The sequence below is a fragment of the Molothrus aeneus genome, chromosome 1, assembly GCF_037042795.1.
Source record: "Molothrus aeneus isolate 106 chromosome 1, BPBGC_Maene_1.0, whole genome shotgun sequence".
In the NCBI taxonomy this organism is placed as follows: Eukaryota; Metazoa; Chordata; class Aves; order Passeriformes; family Icteridae; genus Molothrus; species Molothrus aeneus.
The window spans coordinates 101,515,528-101,542,421 of record NC_089646.1 but is presented as its reverse complement, the minus strand read 5'-3'; the positions used below and the strand labels follow the sequence as shown (position 1 = coordinate 101,542,421).

Here is a 26,894-nt window from a genome sequence, read left to right as displayed (position 1 = left end):
CAGCTGTTACATGAAAGGGAGATTCAGGCACTCTGAAACTGAAAACACTCAAGTCTTCCTTAGGAAAAGCTTCAAACACTCTCTCTGATTCCTAGCCTGAGCCACTACTGCATAAATAAAGCATCCAGAAATTCTGTCTCATTTTTCAACATAGAAGTGTTTTACCTTGAAGTAACTAGAAAATAAAGGGATCAGATATAATCCTTCATTTTTCTGGACTAGTGGAAGAGTACATGAGTGGTGTGATGGAAATAGGTTGGGCCATGTTAATTTCAGACTCCAAACACTGGGATTTAAACCCCAATACTCCTCCAGTGAATACTGTGCTCTGGTCTCAACAGGTCCTGTTCACACACAATTCAACTACAACTTAATTGCCAGACACAAGGCAAAAAAACCCCTCAGATGATGGGATTTATGTTCTCTGAACAAAATGAAGAAATCAACTGCACTTCAATGCATATTGCTGAAATGGGAACCATCTGGCCTGGGAGAAGATGAGTCACTTTCAGGTGCTCTCCTTAGGGCAGCAGGGAGAGCTGCACTACTCCCTGCTTCCACACAGCCTGCTGCCATCCACAGCACTGTCACCCTGCCTAGTCCTCCAGGGATTTTGCCAATTTTGAAAAGGGACATGCATAGGAAAAAAAAATTATATTAAAAATCTACACCAAAAAAGCAGATGAAAAACACACATCTACAAAAAGTAATAAAGAAATCCCGCAAAAGTCCTCAAGCATAAAAGAAAAAAACTCTGCAATTTAGGAAATCAAACTTACCCAAAAAAACTCCAAACTCACCACATTTCAAGGCAGAAAGAGATGGCTCTGCATCTTAACCACCTCCATGGCTGTGCTAAGGAGTACAAAAACAGCCTCTGGGGAGCAAATAGCAACTTTCTGTTTACAAGAGAAGAAACTGCAGAATAATCTATTTTCCAAAAAAACAGGAGGTGAAAAACAGATATCCCCCTAAGGCTCAACTGCCAGGGCATCAGGTACCTGACTGATAAGTGAAAATGTTCTGCTAAAATACATCAAAGATAAGCTGCCACAGCCATTTCTACTTCCTTGGGGGAAAAAAAAAACTTCACACACTTTGGGTTCTGCAGGCTGGAAGAAAGGCGATTTAAGGAAGTTCTCCCTGGAAGACACAGAAAGAGACACTGGAGTAATTTTAAATGAGAGGAAAGGAAAGCAGTCAATGGACTGCAGGCAGGTTAAGGGCAGTCTGGACTCACAGTTTTCTGTAAATCCAACTGAGGTGGATGTTCAGACTTACTTCCAGCCAAGATGACATTTCAGGCTGGAGGCAAGAGGCTCCCAGGCAAAAGGGACACTTGGAAGAATCCAGCAAAACCTCAACAATATGGTCAAAGTACATCTGTGCTGTAGCATATTCCATCTCAAAATGCAGAATTCTTCACAATCATTAAACAAACCCCTTGCCCCTGGAATAGCCACCAAAGTGTAGAAAACTGAAAGAAAAAGTCCACTTAAATTTCAAACTTATTTTTTTAATGTCTTAAAAAGGTCACAAGATTTCTTTCCATCTTATTAATAAATTTTATTTGGACAAGTAGAGAACAACTTGTATCACAACAGCTTTTAAACAACATGATTAGACTGCAGCACTCCAAGGAGGCTCACAGATATGTACAGTATATGAAGAAAAAAGTTGCACCTTCAGAGCTGATCATGATCAAGTTAAAAATACCTGACTTAAAGTACATGTGCTAATAAATTTCCTTTAGGTCATGACCAGCATGAAAATAATTAGGACACAGGTACTCAGCAAAGTTTTCTGCTAATGGATACAGCAATATGCTGCATTTAAGGATTAAAATCAGATTCTAGTTTAGTGTTAGCACTGAGCCCTTAAGAGAAATCCAAATTTCTACTTTTCCCATTTACAAACATCAAAGCTATTCCCACTTAAGGGTGTGCCCAGCTGCACACAAATCAAGTCCTTGACTGATAAAAACTTTAGCTCTAATACTGGAGGTCTCAGTCCCTGTACAAACTCGCCTCTCTGGCCATCCCACCCATCAGCTGCTACAGAAAATACTTGCTAAGTTAACTCCTCAGGAGAAACAATGCAGGTCTCTGGAAATCATCACATCCTTTCTACAATGAAAATGATCTGCCAATTCAAGTTTCATTTGTTCAGGAAGACAGAAGATTTAAGGCTTCGGTGGCAAAAATAATCCTCTGAGCAGTGTTTTTCTAAAGTCAAGCTGACACAGGTATGTTTACTTTGCCTTGACTTAAAATCCCTGGTTATCAGGTTTAGATAACATCCACCTGTTAAATCTGGCAAGAAATCCCTCCTTCCAAAGAGGTTGCTCTAAATCAACCATTTTAGAAGCATTTGAGGATAGTTGGTTTAATTTTTTTTTTTTTTTAATTATAGCAACATTGGGAACTTAGTAAGTTGATGAAGCAGTGCTCATGGCATCATCCGCAATTTTGGTACTGGCAGGGTGGATGCTGGCAAAGTACTTGACATCACTGTCACCATCCATTTGAAGAGCCATAATTGTTTGCTCCACAGCTTCTTGGTGAGAGTTGGCAGAATTCAGGAAATACTCTGTAAGAGAAAATGCACAAAACTTATGGGAGGAAAGGGCAGCAGATAATTCAATGCCAGCCTCATCATACGCCGTGAGATACAAAATTTCAGAGGACAGTGCACTCTTACAGTCCAACTGGAATATCTGAGGAGGCACACAAGACACTTCCAAATATATCTATGAATTCACCTTAAAAATCATTTAATGTTTCAGAATACAGTTGTTCTAATGATGTTGCACAAGTACAGGATTTCTACAGCCCTTCAGTATAAAAGGGTGCCAAACTCCATGGACAAAGAGGAAGGAAAAGCCTGGTACAACTCCAGATGAGAGTGCTTGTATTTGTGACAAAGGAAAGATACCACCAACCCATGGCCATGCCACTCCATTTCCCTGCCAGTCCTGCCAAGTAATCATCAAATTATAGATGTAAGATAATATGAAATAAGAGTGGAAGAAGTTCCAACATTCGATGAACACAAGGTGCAAAAAAGCAGTGTAACTAAAAATGGCTCACAGGAAGATTAGTTGAGATCTGAGGTTTAAAAACTCCTGAACTGATTTTTTAAACCTGCCTTCCCCAATCTATCCACCCTCCCTAATCAGACACAGAGCACCTCTGAGGCAGAGACTACCTGCCACAAGTTTAAGTAGTGGCAATGCAGAATGGAGGTGCACTATCCACGTGGGGGACACAAAAAACACCAATGCCATGTGAGAGCAGGAAGAACAGTGACATCCTTGGCACAGTTAACAGAAGATAAATCTGCCCATCAGCTCATCCGTCTCAGCTGCCTCCATATGCTTCCTCAGTCAGCATGCACAAGGCAGCTCCCAACAGCTCAGCAGTCCTCAAGCCAGTGTATGGTGCTGAGAGTGGACGTGACCAGAAATGGATGAAGTATTTCAAGTGTAGACACTCAGCTGTCTTCGAAAATAGCCTAATACTTCTAATGCTGCTTTTCTTTGCTTTCCTTAACAGTGCTTTGGGCTCTGAGCACTGCTGACTCTTCTGGCACCTGCAATGCACTGGAGATGCTTTCCTAAGCACACTCTGCAATTTGAGAGCTGCATATCTTATTTCCCTGAAGAGAATCCAGAGAAGCTTTCTTCCCACTGCTACCATAAAATATAAAGCCCAAACATCAGCCATCTCTTCTCCTCCAGTGAGAAAAAACAAATGGTAGTTTATATTTGTGTATATTTTTCTGTCTTATTACACACAACATCAACTTTTTTATTTTCTAAACTAAATAAAGGGCACTGTTGAACAACTTCACAGATGCTAGTTGCTCACTTGTGCTTTCTGATGACACCTCTACCAAGCAGCCCATTCATGGAAAATGACACCAAAGGAACAGGCTGGCATATGAGCAAGAACTCATTTCCTCAACATTACACAACAGCAGGTGGGACACCACAACAGGGTCATAGCTTCATGTCAGCCAAGGTAATATCTCACATCAAAGAGAGTAAAAGCAACAGCAGCCCACATCTGATGTTGCTTCTTCTTTCCCAGTTGAATTTAGGAAAACTGAGGGACAAAAAACCCCTGTGCAGCCAGCCCATTGCAACTCTTTCTGCCACTAACCTTTCTCTAAAAGGGTTTGCTTCAATGTTTTTGCGAGCAGGACTCGAACATTTGGAACCTTGTCAGATGCCAAGTGTAGTAAGTGTGGCAACAGATGCACAGCAAACTGGTCCATGGGCAGGCAGTCATCTTCACTGATAGTCTGGCAGGAACACAGAGGCAATTTCATTACATTTCAGCACAGGGAGGATGAAATCTCAACACATAATCAGAAACCTGGAACTCCTTTTTTTCCCCTTTTTTTTTTTAATCACTGTACAACTTGAAAACAGGAGAGAAAAGCAGAGGACCTTTACAATCCTTCTCACAGTTAATTTAGTCTTTGTTTAAACTAGATACTATATTGAGACAAAAATGGTTAATAGCAATAACAATTCTCTAAATAAGCTCAAAGCTCACATTTCTCCAAATACTTCAAAGAACTGTCCACCTGGGCAGGAGCCACAGTGGCTCTCAGTCTGCACCTCTGCTTCAGCCTCCAAATTTGACCATTTCCTTGGGATCCCAACTAGTTTCAATTCCTGTTTGTTTTGCTGAGAATGCATTGGTTTGACCAAGCTGCACAAGCTGATTGAAGAGGTACAGGCAGCACCTACGCATTGATTTCTAAAGATTTATTATACCAATCTCATTTCATGCTGAGCAACAAAGTAGCTTCCCAACTCAGAGATTATTTTGCTACACTTGTGCTCTATATTCAATATCAGATTTGATGACCTGGTGCTAATATGCTGAGCTAAAGATGCAGTCAAGCTCGTCTATGGAGAAACAGAGAAAAAAACAGCCATGAAACTATTCCTTTGGAAACAATGCTCTCAAATATTCACCAATATAGTGCCAATGGACAGCTGGAGAGCTCCAGTCCCCTTAATTCTGCTCACCACCACCACTCAAACAAAAACAAAAAGCAAACAAACAACCCAACTTCCCCAAACCCCCAGAATATAAATGAAAAGACATTTCACCTGGCAAATAAAGACAAAAGTCTGCCGACCAGACCATTTGTGGCATCTACAGAACTTTTCAACAAGTTCATTCATGAGGTCTACCACGAAGGTTGGTGTTGAAGCCATGTACAGCTTTTTTACCATTTCACTAACCTTGAAGAAATAAGAAGGAATAAAAAAGTAAATTAAAAAATTACTCCCACCAACACTCAGAAGTCTGACACCCTAAATTTATTTAGATTGCTTTACCAGCTTGTAGGAAATCCAGCGGACAGAGGACACTTTGTCTGCACAGAGGCTGAAAGCGATAGGCCGCAGGTAGTCATAGATGTCCCTGGCACTGTACAGGTCTAGGAGCAAAATCAGCTGCCTACAAGATGGAAGAACAACCAAAGAGAGTGTGCCACAATAAGAAAAAAGGGAGCTTAACTGGGTATCATCATTTATATGACAACACTTATCAAATATGCAATGTGGCCATAATGAAGTTACTGGGAAGCAAAATCTATTTTTAGTGCCATCATCTTGAATGTGGGTCACTTGCAAATATCAAGCTGCCACTTATTCACAATAATGCCAATACAACTACTGGGAATTTTTAAGCAAGGGGGACATGTGGAGGAGGAGAAGAACCATCTACTAATAAAAAATTAAATTATGAATAAGACTGCAAAACATCTATCATATGATTTTCACATTTTTCAATATCCACAACAATAAAAATAATCATTCTGAAAAGCACATACTCAGCCAGCTCAGCACGGAAACGCCAGTTCCTGCTGTTATCAGTCACTAGGAATTCCTGAAGCTGATAAAGATACTCTCGTCTTTTGTCAACATGAAGAAGCTGAAACAGTAAATACAAACTTACATAAAGAGCTACAGGCTACAATCAGCAGACAGAACAAGAGCTTTAAATACAACTAATGAAACACTCTTTTTATTTCAAAACCCTTAAATCTAGCAACAGTGTTGCTTTTCTGGGCTAAACTGTGCAATGCTTAAGACTGTAAAATCGCATGGGGCACTACTGAAAGGAAAAAGTGACAAGTCTCTTCTTTTACTCTAAGAAAGGAGGCATAAATAGTAAAGATAGTTTTAGGATTTGTGTCTCTCGGCTCCAGAAATGAGGCAGTTACAAAGAAACCTCTACAGAAATTTGACAAGTAAGTTGTGTAGACAGATTAGAGCCAAAAAAAATATCCTATACTGAATAAACATGAACAAAGCTCTTCAGAGAAAATCAAGTAGCAACAACCGAGATCTCTTGCAACTCTGTGGCAGAGATTGCCACAGAGTTACATGGGCAGAACACAGACATACCTTCAGGAAGTCATGCAAGTGCTTAAGCACACCTATCCTCACTTCATCGAGGTCCTTCAAAAAGCCATTGAAGACAGGAACTAAATCTCCAGCTGTAAGCTGGTCTCCAAGGATGACAGCAAGCTCATGTATAGAAAATGCCAGTGTCCGCCGAACCTTCCACTGCAATAGAAACAAATCAATGTTATTGATCCAAAGTGCTGCAGGCAAACCTGAGGGTCAGTATCCAAGCTGGACTCACAGTAAATTCCACTACTTACATATATCTTTACAGTGTCTCATATAACAACTGAAAATTACGCTGGAAATTTAAAATGAAAAAAAAAAAAAGAAAAGAAAATGGAAGAGAAAACAAATGACAAGGTATCATTTCTTCCACCTCCATATCAAGGAACTATTCAAATATAAGTCATCAAAATATTTTAATTTTCCAGGTGCCAGGAAGCAAAATAGTATTCCTGACATCAGTGCTCTTGCACACATTACTTTTTGCTTTAAATTCTTCAGCATAAATTAGTTTCATGCTACTATTGTCTCATTCTGCTTTTAAAACTAAAATGAGTAAGACATATATCCCACAATATTTCAGCTGGTATATTTTAGCTTCCATAATAGGTAGTTTCTTCCACACTTGGTGCCCAAACAGCCCAAGGACCAGTGGAGCTATCAGACACCCTAAATTGAGGGCACATTGTTTAATTTGAGTAATTATTTCAAGAAAGTCTTTTAAAAATAAAATAATATCTCTATTCTTTAGCCAGCACTTTCCAATTAGCATGGGCACTGTTCTTTTGCCCTGGTTTGGTGATCCAATCGTAATTCAGATTAGACTGGTGATAAATTCTGGACACTTCTGCACACAGGGCAATTTGTTTTTACTTGTGTTTTAAATTATTAGCTGGTTGTTTTTAATGGCTGTAAGGGAGCCTGGAAAACATGAGCAATAGCCATGTATAAAATTACTCACAATGTATCACTGAGAACTGCTGTTCTGACAGAGCAAGCAGCGAGTTCAAGAGAGGTGAAGCAGTCTGAGAATATTTAAAAAAATAAAAAGAGCATCTCCAAAAAAGGAAACAAAGGAGGTCTGGGAAACAATTGTAAACCACAAAATGCAGAAAGCCACCTCCTTACCACCTGACAACAAGGAAAATGCTGCTATTTCCAGGATTTGTTTTTAAAGCAGCAGTGCTGCTGCATGGTGATAGAGATGTTATTCCTGTATGACTAACTGGATGTGGCACCAAGGCCTGGTGTGAGGCTGACTCACTGAGCTCCAGACATGCCTGCAGGGGCATGTCTGCTCACACAGCAGCACAGCCCAAATTCTCAAACCTAGGAGGCTCCCAGACACTGCCAGAAGATCTCAAGCATGCACGGAAAATCAGAAACCTGCCCTCATTTTCCTACTGGAGATCCATCTCCCACTCTAACCTGCCCATTTCTTTACTACCTGAGCACCACACCCCCTGCCTCCTCTGAAACAACCACTGCACCACCATTCCTTGTAGAATAACGCCAGGGATGGAAAGCTCTGTGTAAAAAGCACAACAGCCCAACATCCAGTGAACAAGAGAAACCACTACAGAGGTCGCAATTAGTCTTTGTCACATGTCAGAATTTCAGACTGTTCACTGCTTGAGCTCACCTGCATGTCAGATGCCAGAGTCTCGTAGGTGTCCTTCAAGCAGTGCCAGTTCTGCCTGCCCAGGGTCAGTGCCACGCCGGGCAGGCTGTAGGCGCAGTGCTTGGCAATCTCTGTGTCCACTGTTTGTGCGCGGGACGGATCAGTCATGGAGAGATACTGATCCAGCAAGGCTTGAGGTACAACATCCTGCAGCAGGAGAAAGGCACAGCACCCACACCATTTTCATTTACTCCTCATAAGGCTCACTATCATTCCAGGGCATTCTTTCTTCCCCACTTTTTTCCCCATCACTACAGAATATTATTTAATTACAGTGTCTTAATAAGAGCACAACAGTTTTGTATCTGCTAAGTTCCACCAAAAGGTTCCAAAGGAACAATAACATGACTAGGGGCTATTTGAAAATGCACAGACCAACTCAAGAGAGAAGCAAGTGGACAAGTCTCCTTAGGGAGTCTAGGAAATGGAAAGACTGCATTCTACCCTTTGCAAACATTCAGGCTCACATGTTGTGCCAATTGGCCATTTTATGCCACCCATAAAGACAGGTAAAACAGCAAATGATGTGACTTGCTCAAAAAAACCTTTCCTAATTCTCTCAAAATCTTGAAAAGGTGGAGAGAAGAAAACTAAATTAGAATGCCTTGGGAAGCAGGGAAGGGGAGGGAGCAGACTACAGTGTGTTCAATACTGCTTCCAAACTCCCTGAACAGTCAACAGGGAGAAAGAGGCTTCTCCAGAGACAAAGAGATCTCTGGTGAAGAACTATCCTTCTGTCCACTGAGGAATCAAAGCATCTGAACCAAAATTCTGTGAAAACCTCTTTACCACTGCCTTTGCTTCAGCTGTGTCAGGGACTGACTCTATGAAGGGGTGCACAAGAGCATTTGCCTAACACAGCTGCTGAATAGCTCCACTGCCAAGAACAAGTGAGGGACTGAGATTCCCACTCAAGGAGTCACACTGATGCACAGACTACGGAACAACAAACACTTGATTCCTTTTGGAAAAAATACCAGAGGCAGTTCCAGCTTAATGAAACACTTTCAAAACTGTTCTGCAAAAAGCTATCAAGGGGTGGGGGTGGTTCCTCTCAAAACATGTAATAAAAAAACCCATCCTCATCCTGTTTCCTCAATAACCTAAGTCCCACTACAGCATGGTTCCCATTGAAAACTAAACCAAATGAAACAGAGCCTGAAGATCTATGACAACTGTTATCTCATGTCAAAATAATATTGTCATCTCTCATGCATAAATGTAACGGAAACAATTGCTAAATGAAGCCATTGACTCTGGAAACAAGGACTAATTTAAAACTACTTAATTAAGAGGTATTTAATAGAAACTAGATCATGTCAGAAATGACTGAATGAAAAAAGGGATAAAGGAAATACCCATATATATTTTTAAAAATTTCACTTATCTGCTACATATAAGAAAACCAGAAATCACTGTCATTTACCTGTACTTTGGATTTTCTTTCTTCTTCAGGGCTGAAACTACTGTTGGTACTCAAATCTGAATCATTATGAATATAGTGAAGTGTAGAATCCATACTCTGTGAAAAAAAGAAAATAAAAGGTCACATAAAACACACTCTAAGATTAAACACAAAAGAAATACCAACATCAAGAAGTGCTGTCCTTGCCTCAGAGTCTATTTCTTAGATTAAAGGAATATATGTTTTAATATCAAATACAATTTTGCTGCAGCCCAAAATCAAAAGGTCTGCAAGACAAATCCACTTTTAATTTCAAAGAGAAGCGCCTCTTACTCAGCTCCATTTTGGTTCTTATGGAATGAAAATAACAGGAGAGGAGTACTTTTGAGACTGCATTAAGGAAAATATAACTAACATATGAGTCCCATTGCTTCTCCCCTGAATGGAAAGTAAGAAAACACCCATAGCTGATTTTGATGGATTTGTTTCTTTGGATTTGTGCTAGAAAATGGTCAAAACAAAGCCACCCTCACACTGAAGAGTAGAACCTGATGAGACTTATGCTGTTGCACCCTTCCTGGAGGTGATTATTCTTTAACTTTCTCTGGATAAGCTTCACCTTATAAAACTGAGTCCTACTACTTGGCCACAGCTGCTGACAAGAGTCGTAGCTTCTCTCAGCAGTCCTATTAAAATAATTTTCAGCGATCATTTTAGCACCTTGGCTACACATCTGGGCCTTGAGGAGTGGCAGAGGTGTGATGGGCTGTAATGAACTGTGCTGCAGAGGGGATGCAGCACTGACACTTTCCTTACAAGTGCAGTTCCCCAGATACAATGGGCTTCGTGTAACAAACCATGAATTTCAAGCAGAATGCAATGAATATCTGAAAAGTACATCAGGCTGCTGTGTGCTGGAACAGGACAAAGGCATTTTTGCTAGATTTGAGCCAAGGTATCTATCTATTCACAAATGCTGTAGGGTGAGCTCCTAGGGTCAACACAAGCAACAAGAATATGCCTACTTCCACCAGCTGCTCAGATCATTTTGACAACAAGAATTTTCCAGCAAACTACAAAATTCTTCCCCAAAAAAGCCTCCAGGATACAATCTGTCTTCCTTGGTTTGAGTTCAGACAGTTGCTTTTTCCCTCTCCACAAGCTGCTTTCATCTAAGCACTGGGCTGCAATTTTAGCTGCTGAGGTATAATTACAGGTGATAAAGAACAGGCAGAGCTGTGAGGCAATTGCATATCTCTGGCACAGCAGTCCATGTCACCTGTCAGGCTTAAGAGGCAGCAGCAAGAAGGTGTTAAAGACCCAAGGAAAGAACAGATTTGCAAGCAACTCCATAACTAAATGTGTCCAGCAGCACACAGCTCCAACTGTAAAACCTCCAGAGGCTCTGAAAACTATCTCTGCAGGATTTTTAGTTTGACAGTCAATTCCTCCTTCACTCTTTTTTAGCCTTTTGTTTGTTTGGGTTTTTTTCCCCCCTGAAAAAGAGATTATTTTCAGCATTGCCAGTCATCAGTTTTGATGTCTTGCACATCATGGAATTATGAGGCAGCCAGTACACCCTAGCCACAGTGCTTCCATGAGGTGCCAGTTTGCATGGGACCAGAGGTTAGTCATCATTCTGTTCCAATAAAAGTGACAGGACTCCATCTCACATTCCCTGCTCAGTTCCAAAAGCTCAAGCTTAAAAAATCATACTTTATGGATTGAACCAAGTCAAACACTGAATATAATGGAGGGTGTCACAGATGGGAATGTTTTCACTCAGCCACTTTCAAAGTCAGATATGCATTCCAGAGAGAAAGAGCTTCAGTAGAGAAGCAGGACAGCCATCAGTCAGTATTTAGGTTATGCAGTATCTCCACCCCTGAAAATGAAGTTCCATCTTCTTCCATGCACACACCAAACTGAGCATTGCAGAGAGCCAGGACATGAAAATTCAGCAGGGTTTAGCCTGAAAGCATCTTGTGTACCAAATGCAAAATCTTTGCCATGATCTCTCTTACAGATCTCTAAGGCTAAGCTTCCCTTGGCTGTGTTACAAGAGCTCTGGGGTTGTGCTCCAAAGACCTCTGCTCTGTGTCACGGGTTGCACACCAGGACAGGCAGTGCTGGTGCTTCCTGACAGAGGAGCTGGCCCAAACAAAGAAGAGGCCAGTGTCAGGACTCCATCTCCTCCTGGCATCCATCCTATTCTTATTAGAAAGAGGTACTTGTGCCAGACAGGAGTGAGAAGGTTTTAGCCCAGTTTCCTTTCTCCCTCTACCTCCAAATAAAAACAGATTCCAATACACATCCCCTTATTAAACCTTATAAAGAACATAAAACCTAAAGAAAATAAAAACACAGTGCCTCCTGAGAAAAAATAAACAGCTGCCCTCAACAAACAAGCTTCATCATGTCCCAAAAATCTTACTGGTCCACTCTATTACATCATTTATTTTCATTTGAATAGAGAATCTCTCTTTAACATGCAGCATTAACTCCTTCATGAACCAGTACAGCTGCCAAAGGACAAGCAGAATGTGGTTTTGCTTACTGGAGCATGTGCAGAACTGTGCAGGCTGCATTCAAATATAAAATGCTGGACAGCTTCACTTCTCTCAAGAGTCTGGTACCCTACTGACACACTGCTATGCTGAGACTTAAAAAAATCTCAAGAAAAAAACAAGAAGAAAACAATCACCACCACAACAAAACCCCGACCAAACTAAAAAACCCCAACAACCACCTGTGAAAATCAGTGGTCTCTTCACTGCTAGGGGCAACAATCTACTTGCTCAACAGATCACAGCTTGATTCCCAGAATTCTAGGTCACCTCTATAATATCTGCTCACTTGTAAAATGAGGACTTGATTCAGTGCCAGTAACAAACAAGAAACTGACAGATTAGGAGCATCCTCTTGAAGCATAAAACTGAAACATGCAAAATCAACATATACCAGCGATGCGACTGGTTGTCAAATTTTCTGTCAGCACTATACTCTGCACACAAGAGCATAAAGCTCAGGACAGGTCTCTCTGCACTAACACCACCCTCACCACCCCCCAAAATTCTTAAGAATGGAGGATAAATGTACACTGTAGTTTCAGGTAAGCATTAGAAAGAAGAGATCCTATAAGAAAAAAAGCATTTTGAGCCTGACATAAAGGAATTGGAGGCAGTCTGGTGTTTTTGAAACAAATCACATTTGTAGAGTTAAATTATGATTGTGTATCATCAGCAGTAACCATGTAAATGCCACATTCCTGAACTCCTTGTATGTTTTTGGTCTAGATGGTAGTCCAACAGCTTAGAGAAAAAGTTAATTAAATGCCATCAAGAAACACTGCTCTAATTCAAGAAGGACAAAAATATTTTATACTGAACTGGTATTAACTACTAGACATTTCAAAGATGCTTGTCAAAATTTCATCTGGAAAACACAATTTCAGTAGAGTGATTCAACAAATCACTTGCTCTTGTTTTATGGAGCCTATTTTGGAACCATTGCTATCTGCAGCACAACAGCATTTAATACCACCTGAGCTTGTGGCATGCAAGTGATGTAGTAGGTTTGGCCTGACACAGCAAAGAACAGAAAAGAGTATCAAATGCCAGAACTACAGTCAGGCAGGAAACAGGGAGAAGATCTGAAGAAGTAAATGCAAAAAACTTCAAGATGTTACTGATTGCTAGAATATTCCAGCAGTCCACACAACATCTCAGTTGCAGGTCCTGAACTTCTCTGATGCAGACCAGTAAACCATAATGAACCAATTCACAGGGAGCAAAGAGAATGAGAACAAAGTATCTCATTCTCCAGGTTCAAGGAAGGGCACTGGAGAAGAAGATTCACTCATTATCAGTAGGGAATCTATTTTAAGCAAGGCACTTTCACATTAATAAAATGTGGTAGCATTAAAACATCTGCAAATGCAACAGTCACAGAGATTTTAACAGAAATTCTGTAACAGATTTTAACAGAAACAGTTTAAAGAATTTACATGGACAAGCACAGAATTGGCAAAAACAAAGGCACCCAACACAAGTAATTTTATTTTAGTAGCTAGCACTTCAATAGCATCCAACAAAAGGGAATGCCACACCAGCCAAAAGTAGAAAGCATTTGGCTGCAATCATCCCATGAATGCAAATTACAGCTCTGTTACTGGAGCCCTGAAAATCCTAATGGGAAAAAATAAAGTACAAAACTCTCTTCTTACCTCAACAGTGTCACCAATTAAAGGCACAATATCACCCAGTATAGGTTTAAAACTCTGTTGGTCATTGATGGTTAGTTCAGTCTGTGAATCTGTTCCCTTGCCAACACTGGCCATTGTTTCTTCTTGAGGATGCAAACTGGATGCTCTGAGTGCAGCAGACAACACCTCCACTTGTGCTGCAGTACACGAAAGACAAATACATGAGAGACTAAACTGCAATAAAACTTTTAGCAAGTCCATAGATTCAACTTTTAGACAGAACTGAAAGATGGTGGAGGAACTACAGGAGAGGTACACCAACTTAATATCCTATTGTTAAATCCCAAACTAGGGACGAATTAAGTGCTAGATTAAGACTTCACTCTTTTTCTAGGGTACTCAACCAAACCATAGTCCAGTGAAATTTGTCCCTAAAGCTGAAATAAACAAACAAACCCCATAACTCAAGACGAATAAGAGACTGCTGTTATGGCAGCATCAGCTCTTTAACAATTTTAGTAAATATTAATGGTGCAAATAGTTTTTTTTGGGGCAGAATAGCCCACAAATATTAACTTAGAGACTGGGCCATTTGTGGGAGGTGGGACTAAGAGACAGAGGGACGAACTAATTCAAACAAAGATTGAGAACAGGTTTTGTAATACACAAAGGATTTCAGTTCTGAGGGGTTGTTTCTCCCTTTATATATGCTCATTAAATTCTTACATTTTAATAGCAACTCTAAAGGGAGATCTATATAGAAATATGCCAGACCCAATACTTCAGCCTTCTTGGATCCTCCAAACAAATAAGAAGGTTGCACTGTGTGATGTTCTCTTATTCATCTAAAAAAGGCATTAGCACTTTATACTCTGCTATCCACTCTGTTGGAAAAGATCCAGCAGTTCTGAGGCTACTCTGATTTCCACCCCTCTGTTTGCTGCCAGTTAGAGAAAGCTTTGTTGAGCAATGCTCCTTGGCTATAGCCTGACCTGAGATCAGATATCAGGGGCAATCTCAGTTGCAAGTGACACAGAATTCAGTGCAGATTAATCTACCCTGCCACTCTCCTCCTCCTCTTCTTTCCAAGAAGGCAGGGAGGAATTATCTCCTCACTTATTAAATTTATCCAGCCATCCGGAAGATCTGTTCCTCATAGATTTTGTCTTTTCCATGGTTTCTTAAATGTTCACTGTGAAATTACGTGACAACCCATATGCTCCTTTTTAATCCCACATTGCCATACTAAACTACAGAATTCTGAATTACTCCCTCCAGCATTTTCAATATGGTTGTTAACAAGTACTAAATAAAGAAAGTTGGACTCATTTGTAGATAGAAGAAACAGATATACAGATATACAGCTGTTACAAGAAACAAAAATTGTTAACTCAGCAAAATCTTAGATTAGAAGCCTTAGCAAAATCTAGCAAAAATTGGAAAACACACTGTGGGTTCACATGAGCAGGAATAAAGACATTTTTTTAAAATATGCAATGCTAACTCTCTAACTCTCTTCAATTTCTGAAAAAATAACCCAAAGATATTATTGCTTTATTACTGTATTCCTCAACATGAAACAGGAAAAACAAACTGTTAAAAACTTAAAGTATAACCAACATAATACTAATACTTCCACTATAAAACATGTGAAAAATATAGTTTAAATAATATATATAATTTACATATAAATATATAAAAATAAGGAAATTTACTGTTTCTAATATTAATAAGACTGCTGCAACCTTACTCTACAAGTATTACTTCACTGACAATAAACTTGTGTACTCTAAGACCCATGAGAATAAAAAAGATCAAGGTTAATAAATTTTCCCAAAACTTAAATGTTAAATAAATCATCCCCCAATACCAGGGAAAATAAGTGGCTATGCTAGGGCAAGAAATGCCTGGCTTATTTCCAAACTATTTTAATTTAGAGAAATCAAACAAGAAAATGGAAAATAATTATATTCTGCTGCACATTGAGACATTTTTCTTGAAGACGTCTTTCATGAAGGACAACTTCATGAAAAATGTGCTCTCACCTTCACTGAAAAGTGAAGAAAGCTTACCCCAACTAGGTAAACACATACTGCTTCAATACTGTATATGTATTTTCTGTATATTTCAGAGCTAACAAAGATTACTTATAGCAATAAAAGTATCTACAGCAGGTATTGAGAATTTTCCAAGATATATTCCCCACCCATGCCCCACTCTCAGCCTGCATACCTGGACTGCCCTTGCTTAGGGGCTTTAACAGGATGGAGACAACACCTGTCCTGATTTCCTCTGCCTGCCCTAGAAGAAATATGACAAAAATGTGCATTTCCTCAGCTTCTTGTCAATTCTACAATCTCAAGGTGTGGGGGTGAAGGACAGGAGAAGCCAAACTCCCAAGGATTTCATTGACTGGCAAGTGCTTTCTTTCAGTGCTTATCTGTGACTTCAGTGCTGCCATTCACTGAAAGTCCATAAATATTTAAGGTCCTCGCTAAAAGAAGAGTCAAGCATTGCTGCTGCTCCTCATCTCTCATGAAGAGATTCCCTCCTGACATGAGGCAGGCAATGGTTTCCAGAAAATCATTTCAAATTCAAGTAAAGGATAAAGCTCCCCTTTTGTGAATGACAGAGAAATGCTTCAAGAAGGGAATCTCTGGCTAACCAGCTTTCACAACTACTGTCAGTAAAAATTGGAGTGTAAAGGTCAGTTTTGCACATAGCACAGAACTTAGGTAACTGCATGGCTCAGATAAAGTCAATGTTCACTGGATCTTAGACCATTAATTAACTCTTTCTTTAACTTTCATTCAGGTGAGATGTATTTAAAAAAAGAAAAGAGGAATTTAGTCTTGGCTACTGTACCTGCATCTTAAAATAACTGGTACAATCTATAAATTCTAAATCATATTTTATCTGGTCTTACTGAATTTCCTTGTTTTCAGGAGTTTCTGTCCTTTCAATAAACCTTATTGTTGTTTTCTGTTTCTCCTGATGTTTCACTAGAATACATTGATGTTTCATTTATTTTTTTCTTCTTTTTACTTTCTTTCTTTTTTCTAAAGGATCTGCCTTCCCTACCCTTACTTTGTACTCAGATGCAAAAGCTATGGGCAGCAATGGGTACAGAGATGAAGTAACTGAAACATAAGAACAGTTTCTTCTCCACTTACTCCTCACCTGTTCCATCAACAACATGTTTTAGACTTTTATTGCAGGCAGTGCCTGTAACCTAACTTATAGTTCTTATAAGGGAATGGGATCAATTGACCCCACATTTGGGCTGGTTTGTCCATATTAGGTCTCCTTTTGGCAAAGCAGCTTGTAACTAAGTGGCTTAGGCTACAGTCAGCCTCAGTAGCCTACAAGTCAGGCTTCCTCTATTCCCCCAAATAATATTAAGAAAAGCTGACATTACACGATTTAGCCCCTTCTATACAGATCATAAGATAAAGGCAGTTGAATAAAAAGTCTGTGGAAAGAAAAATAAAGAAATAAAAACATCTGAGGAAAGAAAAGCAATCTCTGAAGGAAGTGAAGACAGCAGCAGCCTCAGGGGAACTGGAAAAACGTGACCTGAAAGAAGACCCTGTGATGATTTTTAAAAAGCTGGCTTACTTCACAGGAACATGCAGGTTCCCATCTCCCAGCCTGAGACCTTCCAGATGTCTGGCCAGTGGATTGGAAAGGTCCTTTCAAGAGGGATTACAATAGCAGTGCTTAACTTTGCACAGCCTGTGTAGCTCTGGTAGCCAGCAGTTTGCCTGTGAGAAGACAGGCTCTCTCTTTATCTCAGTTGCTGAATGCTCAACCACCTATTGCTCAGATTTATCACTTTGCAATAAGCTAGTTATGGAAGGAAAACCCCAAGGTAAAGAGTGAGATTCAGGTGAAGCAGTTTATCCTTTTTTGAGAACAAGATTAGGGAAAAAAATTATTCTATACTGGTTACTGACGACCGTTAAAAAACTGGTTTTGCTGGAGATCTCATCAGTCTCCACACCTTGAAGCAAAGATCTAAGGCTTGAAACAGAAACTGCTCTATTGAAGTGCACTGAGAAAACCCCAAACAAACCAATACTACCCACCCCCCCTACCCAAAAAAAAAAACCCCAACACAAAACACCAAACCCAAACCACACAACCATGACCAGTGTGTATGTAAACAGCAACCCCTTAGTGTTTGGCATCCAAGGCATCTGGAAGATGGGGATATGCACTGAACATGCCATGCTCTGGGCTACGCAACCTGGTGATGCCTTTCCTTTGACTTTTCCCATTGGCATGGTACACTCAGGTACTCCTCAGGTAAGAACTGAGTTATTCTTTCTCAGTATTTCTGCTACAATGATGCAAGCCGGTGAGGGGAGAAGCAACTCATACAACCCACAAGGGTGAAGTGAGACATGTGAAGCAGAGGAATGCCAAACCCAGAAAGGAAATGAAAATAACAAAGGAAATAGGAGGGGGAATACATATAACAGCTGCTAGGGATGAACATCCAGTGCAAAGCAGAGGGTGATGGGAGGAAGGAACAACAACAAAAAAAAAACACTAAGAAAACCCCAACAAAACCATATTTTTCTGACTCAGAAAGAATAATTGCTGGTTGAACTTCAGCACCAAATCTCCACATCTGTCTCAGCTGTCAGGGACGGGCTCTGAAACCAACTAGCAGAATAGAAATCATCAACCTCCTCTGACTGACCAGTGAAGAACAGCACCTTATTACCATCACTATATATGCTGCAGTGTCAAGTAATAAAAATTCAGTGTGATCTTAAGAAACTGCAAAAATCCTGTGCCATTATGATTCCACACAACAGGAACTAATTTTCTTCTTCTCATAAATTTCTAAAACATTAAAAAAAAGGAAAAAAAAAGAAAAAAAAAAAGAAAAAAGAAACAACCAAAAACCCATGTCAAAAGAAGGCTGCTGAATTTGCACAGTCAAGCGTAGAGAGGCAAGGTACAGCCAGAGACAAGGTCATCTGAACAACTTTATCTTACTGACACACGCAAAACATCATACACTGCAGTCTCATTCCCAAACCACACCTCATCACTTCATCTTGTCATGCCTTCAGGATCCTTGGCCAATTTGCTACAGAAGCCAGAAGATGTGTACCCATGGAAGCTCTCCAGTATGGCAGGCCTCCACTTACCCACCACAGAGAACACAGCATCTTCTACTCCCATCCCTTGGCTGGGAATGCAGCAATAAAGACAGGAGCACAGCATGGAAGCAGGAGTCCAGGACTTAGGTGACAGCAAGCCAATGAAGAAAATAAGTGCAAGAAAAAGATCACAGGGATTTAAAAAGAAATAAAGAGAGGAAAAAAACCCTCCTAGCTTGCTCAGTGATTGCTGTCAAAGCAAAGCCTACTCACAGTACAAGACTCAAAAACATAATGGCCAGCTTTGCAGAGAGGGGAAGTGCAGGCAGGGTAAGGCCCTATGGACCATTTGGGATCAGGGCTGTTTGGCATACATTTGTAAGCCATGTATACTGGAGACAAAATTATCTGTGAAATTAGGTAGTTTCATAAAATTTCCATGAAAACAGATTAAAGATAAGCTTTTGATTGAATATTAATACCATCAGTTTGCAACAACATTTTTAGATTATATTGCCATGAGCAAAGACAGGGCTCTGATCTTCTGGATTACCCCCAGAGCAAGCCTACCTTTTGTCACAATTTAGGAAGCATAAGATTCAAAACACAGGTATTAAATCAGCTACTCAGACTAAAGTCTGGATATCAACCACTTCTATGTGTGCCACAGCGTTTCAGACAAGCATGCAAAATTAATACTACTTGCACTTGGTGCAAAATTAAAACTGCAATATTACTAAATTGAAACAGGCATGTTGTTAAATTCCAGCTTCTTGAGCACTTAGACTGAATAACAAGAGCACGGGCAGGAGGAAAAAGAGTAGAAAATTTAGGAGGAATGTTTTATGGGGCTTCACTACACAGCCTTGACCAAGTCAGAGTGGGGGAACCCATGGTGTTGACAACCTAGGAACAGTTTTCTTCTACTTAAATGCGCAAATGTTGGTCAACAACTCCACAAAAAATCTCCTGACACCCAGTCAAGAGACCTACAAACAAACAAAAAGAATTCCAAAAACCTGCTCTGAAACAAGACATGAACACACATGATAAACAAACTCGTAACACAGAACAATTCTGGATGTACAACTACATGCTTACATAAACCACTGTAATTTATGCATTAAGGTATGTTCTCTAACTATAGACAGAACAGCTTTACAAAGTAAACCTGAGCAGCAGTGCAAGCTTCTGCAGCTGGCTTCAGAGATGGGTTATATGAAGACTGAAGTCATTAGCAAGGGTGAAATTTTTTTCTTACCTCTTTCCTTAGTGCCCAAAGCACTCCTAAAGCAAAGTTTTATCTGCTGACTTCACAAGTGATTAGATAAAAGTACAAAATGGATTTAAGAAAAGTTATTAGCATATCAACCTACCAACAGTAAAATGAAGTTGAAAGCAGTATCAGCTTATTCTAAAATATTTTCCCCCAACTTGCCCCTTTTCCTCCTACTTCTTCTGGTATAGAGGCATGCTTCCCCCCTAGAGATTCTTCAGCTCCAAAATAACATGGCTTCCTCCTTAGTGGTCCCTCCAGACTTTCTGACTGTGACACTCAAGCCAATGTGTCTTAGAATTTATTCAGCATATGAATACCAAGAAAAACCTATTTCCAGTAAGTATGTGTAGAAGAGCCAAGTCCTTTTAGCTGAGGAGGTGTCTCTGAAGTGCTGCTCCACCACCTCATCACACTTATGAAACTCTTCTCCATTCTTCAAGAGCTTTTAAAATGGAGAATGTGTGTTCACTTCAAGAACTCAGCTTGGATCAATTATCAGCCTGATCTGACAAACTTGTTGCATTAAAGCTGTAAACATGTGACTGCAATAAATAAAGCCTTTGCAGAAAAAAATGGAGACTATTTCATCCAAAATCAAAGGGATAATGAGTAAAAAGAAAACCATAATTCACACTGATAATTAAAAAAATAAAACCCTCTTAATCTGCCTTATTTTGCATGTATGCTAATTAGGAATAAACTTGCTTATCAACAGCTTATGCCTTTGAACCATCTATTTGATTATAATGTCAAAACAGGCAGACAGAACTTTATACTGCCTAACTGCACATGCATTCAGTTTATAAAAGGAATTATACTCCTTTTAAACATCTTTACACAAATGCAAATTCCCTTTTAATTGACTATCAATTTTCCTCAATCTCTTTGAGGACCAGGAGAAAACAGTACTTCTGACTTTTAAAATAACTAAGAGGTTAAAGCACAAACTGCTGAAGCAACATATACATATCTCCAAACATTAAAAATGCTTCAGTATCTTTACCATACCTTTAACATCTGGATCGTCTATATGGGGTTCCAAATTTTCTATCATTTCTTCTAATTCTTTCCTTGTTGCCATAGGAATGCTTGGAGACACTGGCATAGTGAGTTCCTGAATTTCTCTATCGAGTTTTATATCACAACTCTGCTGAAGCTCAAAGTCAATATCTATTTCAGGAAGTGGAGTCCTCCAGAAATGGAAAGAATTGTATAATTCCTGCTCTGAAAGAGAGGTTTCCTGTGAATTCAGCCCAGCCTCCTGCACAGCTGCTGTGCAGCAATGAGAACTTTGCTCATTCTCATCCGCCATTTCCCCACAAGATTCTGAAGGCAAAGTGCAATGGAAGGATGATTCAGTCTGGAAATCACTTTCCCTCTTGGAGTTATTTGACACTGTATTCTGATCTTCTATGACATTTTCAAGTTTTGTTGCAAAATCATCACTATCATCACAATGTGAAGACAGATCCTCTGTCCTGTTGTGCTCTTCATCTGTTGTGCCATCTTCTGTGGTCCTGACTTGCTCACTGCTGAATGCCAAAGAAAATGGACATTAAAAAACCAAAATGCACTTGTTATGCTCTTGAAAATTCACACACATGCTATCAACTTGTTATTTGTCAAAGTAAATTTATTTATGCTGTAACAAAACAGAAGTCATAGAATCATAGAAGGGTCAAGGTTGGAAAGGACCTCTAGAAGCCACCTGGGCAAACCTCCTTGTTCAAGTAGGGACAACCAGAACCACTTGCCTAGGATTTGTGTCCAGACAGGTTTTGAGTACTTCAGAGGATGGATACTCCACAGCCTTCATGGACAACCTTTGCCAGTGCTTAGTCATCCTCACAGTAAAAAAAGTAGGTTTTGATGTTCAGAGGGGACCTCCTGTGTTTGGGGCTGTGGCCATTGACTCTGGTTGTGTCACTGAGCATCACTGAAAAGAGTCCAGCTTCATTCTCTTTTCACTCTCTCCTCATGTGTTTATGAACATTGGTAAGACCCCCCCAGTGAGCCCTCTCTTCTCAGGCTGAAGTCCCGTCTCTCTCAGACTCTCTCCAGGAGAGATGCAACAATCTGTCAATTTTGTGGCCCTCCACTGCCCCCTCTCCAGTGTGCCTCTCCATGTCTCCCTCTGGATGGCAGCACGACCCTGTGGGTGAAGCAGCCACTCCTGCCGGCTTTGTGCCATCAGCAGAGCTGCTGAGGCCACACCCTGCTCCACCACTCAGATCACTAAAGAGGATGTTAAACAGAACTGGACTCAATCAGTGCTGACCCCTCTTGACACACGGTCAGTGACCGTTTCACTGTGCTGCTGACCAGTGCCCCTGGGCCCAGCCAGGGCCTTTAGCCCACCTCACTATCTTCTCATCCAACCCAACTTCAGCAGCTTCTCCAGAAGGATCTTACAGGAGACCATGCCAAAAAAAACACCCAGGTACACAGTACACACTGCTCTCCCTTGTCTATCAAGTCAGTCATCTCTCCTAATTCTGGTCTATGGAGGTGAGAAGATCCAGATCTTTCCATTTACTAAATATTCAATTTATCCAGGAAAGTTAGTTTTTCTAACAGCTCATGGAGAAGAAGAACAAGGAGGCAAAATTAATTTGTAGATTTAGCAAATTTACCTGTTCTCCTGCGCAGAATCACAATCTTCTGGGTTTTTACCATCTTCTTCTTTAAAGTACTGGCCACTGCTGGATGGATTAGCAAAAGTTGATATGAAAGGCCCCAGAGACTGAAAAGCTGCTTGGCGAACCTAGAAGGGTGAAAAAACAAAATTATACATATAAATGTATATATATATATATTATATATAAATCTTGCTGTCCTAGAAAACATAAAATGCCTGCTACTAGGAATTGAAAGGGTTGTAAGCCTACTAAGGAAATCAAGAGCAGAGGCTCTTGTCTGGAAAGAATCAGCCAGATGTATACAGAGTCCAAGTTTAAAAAAAATGTTAAGAAAAATGAAAAAGCACGGTGAAACCAGTTAAATCACAGGCTACCAAACTGACAGGCTTATTCCCCACAACCAAAGGAGGAAGAATCTGTTTAGATAATAGAAGCAGGTAAATTTGAGAGATCAGCTCAGAATTTTAACAACTTGAAAGGAAAAAAAACCATCATGTACAGGAAACAGACATTTCACTTTCAGAAATTTGACTGATAAGCATTACATTTCTTTCCCTTTCCTATCTGGCTATGCCGTGCATTTGCTCCTCCTTTCTCCTACTGTTTATTCTCCTCTTCTCAACAATTCTCTATCTCAATTTTTGTTATTTGATTAGTTCTGCTGGGCTACAACTTCCATGACTGTCTAAGATCCATGAGGTCATGCTTCTGTGCAGATGATCCTTTGCTCTTGGAAGTTGTCTGCTTAGCAACAAACTTAAGGTTTAAAACTAAATCTTCAATATGGCAAATAATAAAAAACCCCAAACAAAAAACCAACCTATCCCCCCAGAAACAACAAAAAAATCCCACCCAACCCCCCTAAAAAAAACTGCAAACAAAAACCCACCACCTAAGAAACAATAAAAATTTAATTAATAAGACACTCCCCACCGCTAACATCCAAAATACCCACAAAAGCCAAAACTAATCAACCTCCAAACCAACCACAAACTCCACCACGCCCTCCCTCAAAAAACAACATGGTGGTAGGGAACCTGAAGAAGAACAAGTCTATCATAATTTATTTTCCAGTTTTGTTAATGATTCTCAGCAATATTAATCACAGGCAATTCTGTAGCTAAAAAAAGCTACTCCACTGACAGAGTTTTTCTTACATGCTGCTGTAAAAATGTGAGGAAGTCTCTACACCCATCAATGAACTAACCAGTTTAAGAACAATTTTGCCTGAGGTGCATGGAATAAGTTAGATTACCCACACCCATGAGAAGTTCTACATAGAGTACTGCAGTAAAATCCTTCAAATACAACAGCTATTAAAAAAATAAAAAGCAATTCTTACCCATCGGGAAGGATCACTAATCAAATTAATAAAAAGGGTTGACAATTTTGTCCTCCGGACTTCCTGTGATGTTGCACAAGAAACTGCCATGAAGCACTCAGCACAGGCTTTCCTAACTCCCCACACATTATCAGAGCAGAGCTGGAAAAACCTTGGCAGCTGTTAGGAATACAGTAAGTGAGTTTGCAAGTCTTAATAAGCAGCATTTGTTTCAAAACAAGTTCTCTTTTCACATTCATTTTCTTCACCTGGTTGTCCACCTTCATACTCAGATGCACAGTTTAACATTTGCAAGACAAAGAACACACATTCAGTAGCACTACACTTCTAATCTGCTGCTTTCCTATTACTTATTGAAACAGATAAGGAAAATTCACCTCTCTGAAGAATTGCAAGGAAGTACTAACTCTTAAACCTGATGTATACCCCCAGAAAGTCCCCAAAAAGCCCAACTTCTAAAACACCCCCAAGACCAACAAACGTATCAAAAGACAAGACCTCATGTCTACACCATTCTTTTAAAGCAGGCACAAGAAAAATAATACTGGTGCATTATTAGGAAGCAATTCTTTACTGCAAGGGTGGTAAGGCACTGGAACACACTGCCAGGTAGATTGTGGATGCCCCAAGCCTGGAAGTGTTCAAGGCCAGGTGGGTAAGCTCTTGAATAACCTGATCTAGTGGAAAGCATCCCTGCCCATAACAGGGGAGGTTGGAACTAGATGATCTTTAAGGTCCCTTCCAAACCTTGACATTTTTTGATTCTATGATTAACATTTTACCTATCAGAGATCACTTCAGATTTTTTGTAAGATTCTTACTGAAATACTAAACAGCATCTTCAGGAAGAAAAAACTTCATTTTCTACCTACACTTGTCATTGTTAGATTTATCAACCTCTGCCACCATCTATCCTACAATGCAACTGCAAAGAAGAACAGGGGAATGAGAGAAAGACTGCATTTGCTCAAGAGAAAACATGTTTGAACAGAGCAGTGCTTTTACTAATATAACTGAAGCATTTTGAAGGTGCTCAGGTGCTTGGGCTTTTTGGACACAGTAATGGTAAGGGTGGACAGAGTGCAGGTGAGGCACAGCTGCCTTGGCTTTGCAACAGGCACAGTGACAAAATATGACCAATCCAATGGCTGTTGCTACAGCCTTGTTCACATTTATTCATGTTCAGCTGTCTCTGCTCTCTGCAGCCAAGTATCCTGGACTTTGCCTCTAATTTAAAAAAGCTTTTAGATTAGAAAATGAAGTTTTATCATTCAGCTTTTCACATCCCTCCTTTTTTCTAATAATAATCCAAGAAGAGTAGAAAATGGCATTTTCTGTTATAGAAAGAGAACCCCAGCTGTCCTGCCACACATTACTGCTTTCAAATGAAATAATCATCACTTTTTATTGCATAGTAGTTTAAGTGCACCCTCTACAAAGTTTTAATCCAAATTCATTACGCTAATCACTAAAAAGGCAGTTGTGTGAGAGAAATCAATTTACATCCCAAATCAGGAAGCATATGGGATGCAAATCCACACAACTAAACTTCACTACCAAATGACTTGAATCGCTCAATAGCTAGAGAAAAATGCAGCAAATGCTTTAAGGGTATAAGAAATGGCCCGAGAGCCACAATAGGCCTACCTGTCCCAACACCACAACTGCAAAAAGTTGCAGAGCCTTTGGCAGAAGTCATGCCTGCATTTACACTCTGTCCATCTAAGTCCCTCGCTAATTCAGGGCACTGATTCATCAGCCTCTGCTGGCCCTCCACAAGCTCACTGTCCACATTCCCAAGAGGAGAATGCTTGAAGAGGGATCCCAGAGCCTGCCAAGATGATTTCTCCTCCCTAGCCTTGTCACATCTCCAAATCTATCAACATCCACTAGCTCCCCAGACCCACCATGGGAAAGCGTGCACAGTTAAGGATCCTATTCTCACCACTCTATCCAGTTCCCTGCTCTTCCATTTTGAATTTCTCTCTCTTCCCTTTATTTCATTTGTTATTTCTGAGATTCACTTATTTCCTTTACTTTACTTTCTCTTTCCCTCCTTTCCAGGAGGCTGTTTGAGGCAGGAAAACTGACTTGAAGAGATAATATCAACACATAAGCCTCAGCACTCTCAGTACTTTATCCCCCTGCCACACTCCCCTGTGTCTGCAATCTCTCATGAACTGCTCTTCTTCAGTAGCTTGTCTGGCTCCACTCCTGAGCTGTATTAAGAAGAAAAACCCTTTAAGAAATGGCTTACCAGCATTTCTTCAGTGGCTTGCTGTCCAACCACACTGCAGATATCTCCAAAATTGGCTGCACATACCTTGCAGACAGAATGCAAGAATTAAATACTCAGACGATTGTTTTAATACAGCAAAATCCAAGGCGAAAAAAATAAACAACTTCTAAAATCAGAAAAATATGTTTTGTTGCAAACTCATTATGAGCTACTTTCCCATTCCATCATTTTCCATGCTTTTTAAAAAATAAATAATTTTATTTTCTTAAAAATTAGTCAGTCTTTTTTAATCACAAAAGAACCCCAGAACTTAAATGAAAATAAAAGAGGATAAAATGTATTTGAGGTGCTGTCAAATTAAAGAACACATGCAGCTATCAAGGGAAATAAGCTATCCAGTGGCAGGATGAGCAAACACTGCCACTGGATAGCTTATAACTCCACACCTAAACATCATGATGGAATACTGGTTTACTTCATCTTTGATGAAGATGAGCATCTTGAATTCCATCTGTGCACAGAGATATGAGCTCAGGTGGCTGACGCTGT

At 40.0% G+C, this 26,894-nt stretch overlaps 1 protein-coding gene across 3 annotated transcripts in view; it reads right to left on the bottom strand.

The window, feature by feature from the left end:
- Nucleotides 1-1,495: 1,495 nt before the first annotated feature.
- Nucleotides 1,496-26,894, bottom strand: part of PPP4R1 (protein phosphatase 4 regulatory subunit 1) — a 63,095-nt gene continuing 37,696 nt past the window's right edge. For 2 of the 3 annotated variants that reach the window (XM_066561608.1, XM_066561617.1), the window contains exons 8-21: nucleotides 26,364-26,429; nucleotides 24,107-24,265; nucleotides 22,759-22,889; nucleotides 21,134-21,657; nucleotides 15,962-16,030; nucleotides 13,751-13,926; nucleotides 9,547-9,642; nucleotides 8,082-8,267; nucleotides 6,434-6,595; nucleotides 5,857-5,957; nucleotides 5,360-5,480; nucleotides 5,129-5,263; nucleotides 4,164-4,305; nucleotides 1,496-2,589 (exon numbers count right to left, since the gene is read on the bottom strand). In XM_066561608.1, the coding sequence (XP_066417705.1) occupies nucleotides 2,426-2,589; nucleotides 4,164-4,305; nucleotides 5,129-5,263; nucleotides 5,360-5,480; nucleotides 5,857-5,957; nucleotides 6,434-6,595; nucleotides 8,082-8,267; nucleotides 9,547-9,642; nucleotides 13,751-13,926; nucleotides 15,962-16,030; nucleotides 21,134-21,657; nucleotides 22,759-22,889; nucleotides 24,107-24,265; nucleotides 26,364-26,429 (2,232 nt within the window). In that variant the 3' untranslated portion in view covers nucleotides 1,496-2,425. The remainder of the gene's footprint in view (nucleotides 2,590-4,163; nucleotides 4,306-5,128; nucleotides 5,264-5,359; nucleotides 5,481-5,856; nucleotides 5,958-6,433; nucleotides 6,596-8,081; nucleotides 8,268-9,546; nucleotides 9,643-13,750; nucleotides 13,927-15,961; nucleotides 16,031-21,133; nucleotides 21,658-22,758; nucleotides 22,890-24,106; nucleotides 24,266-26,363; nucleotides 26,430-26,894) is intronic. The other variant, XM_066561624.1, reaches the window with a different exon arrangement.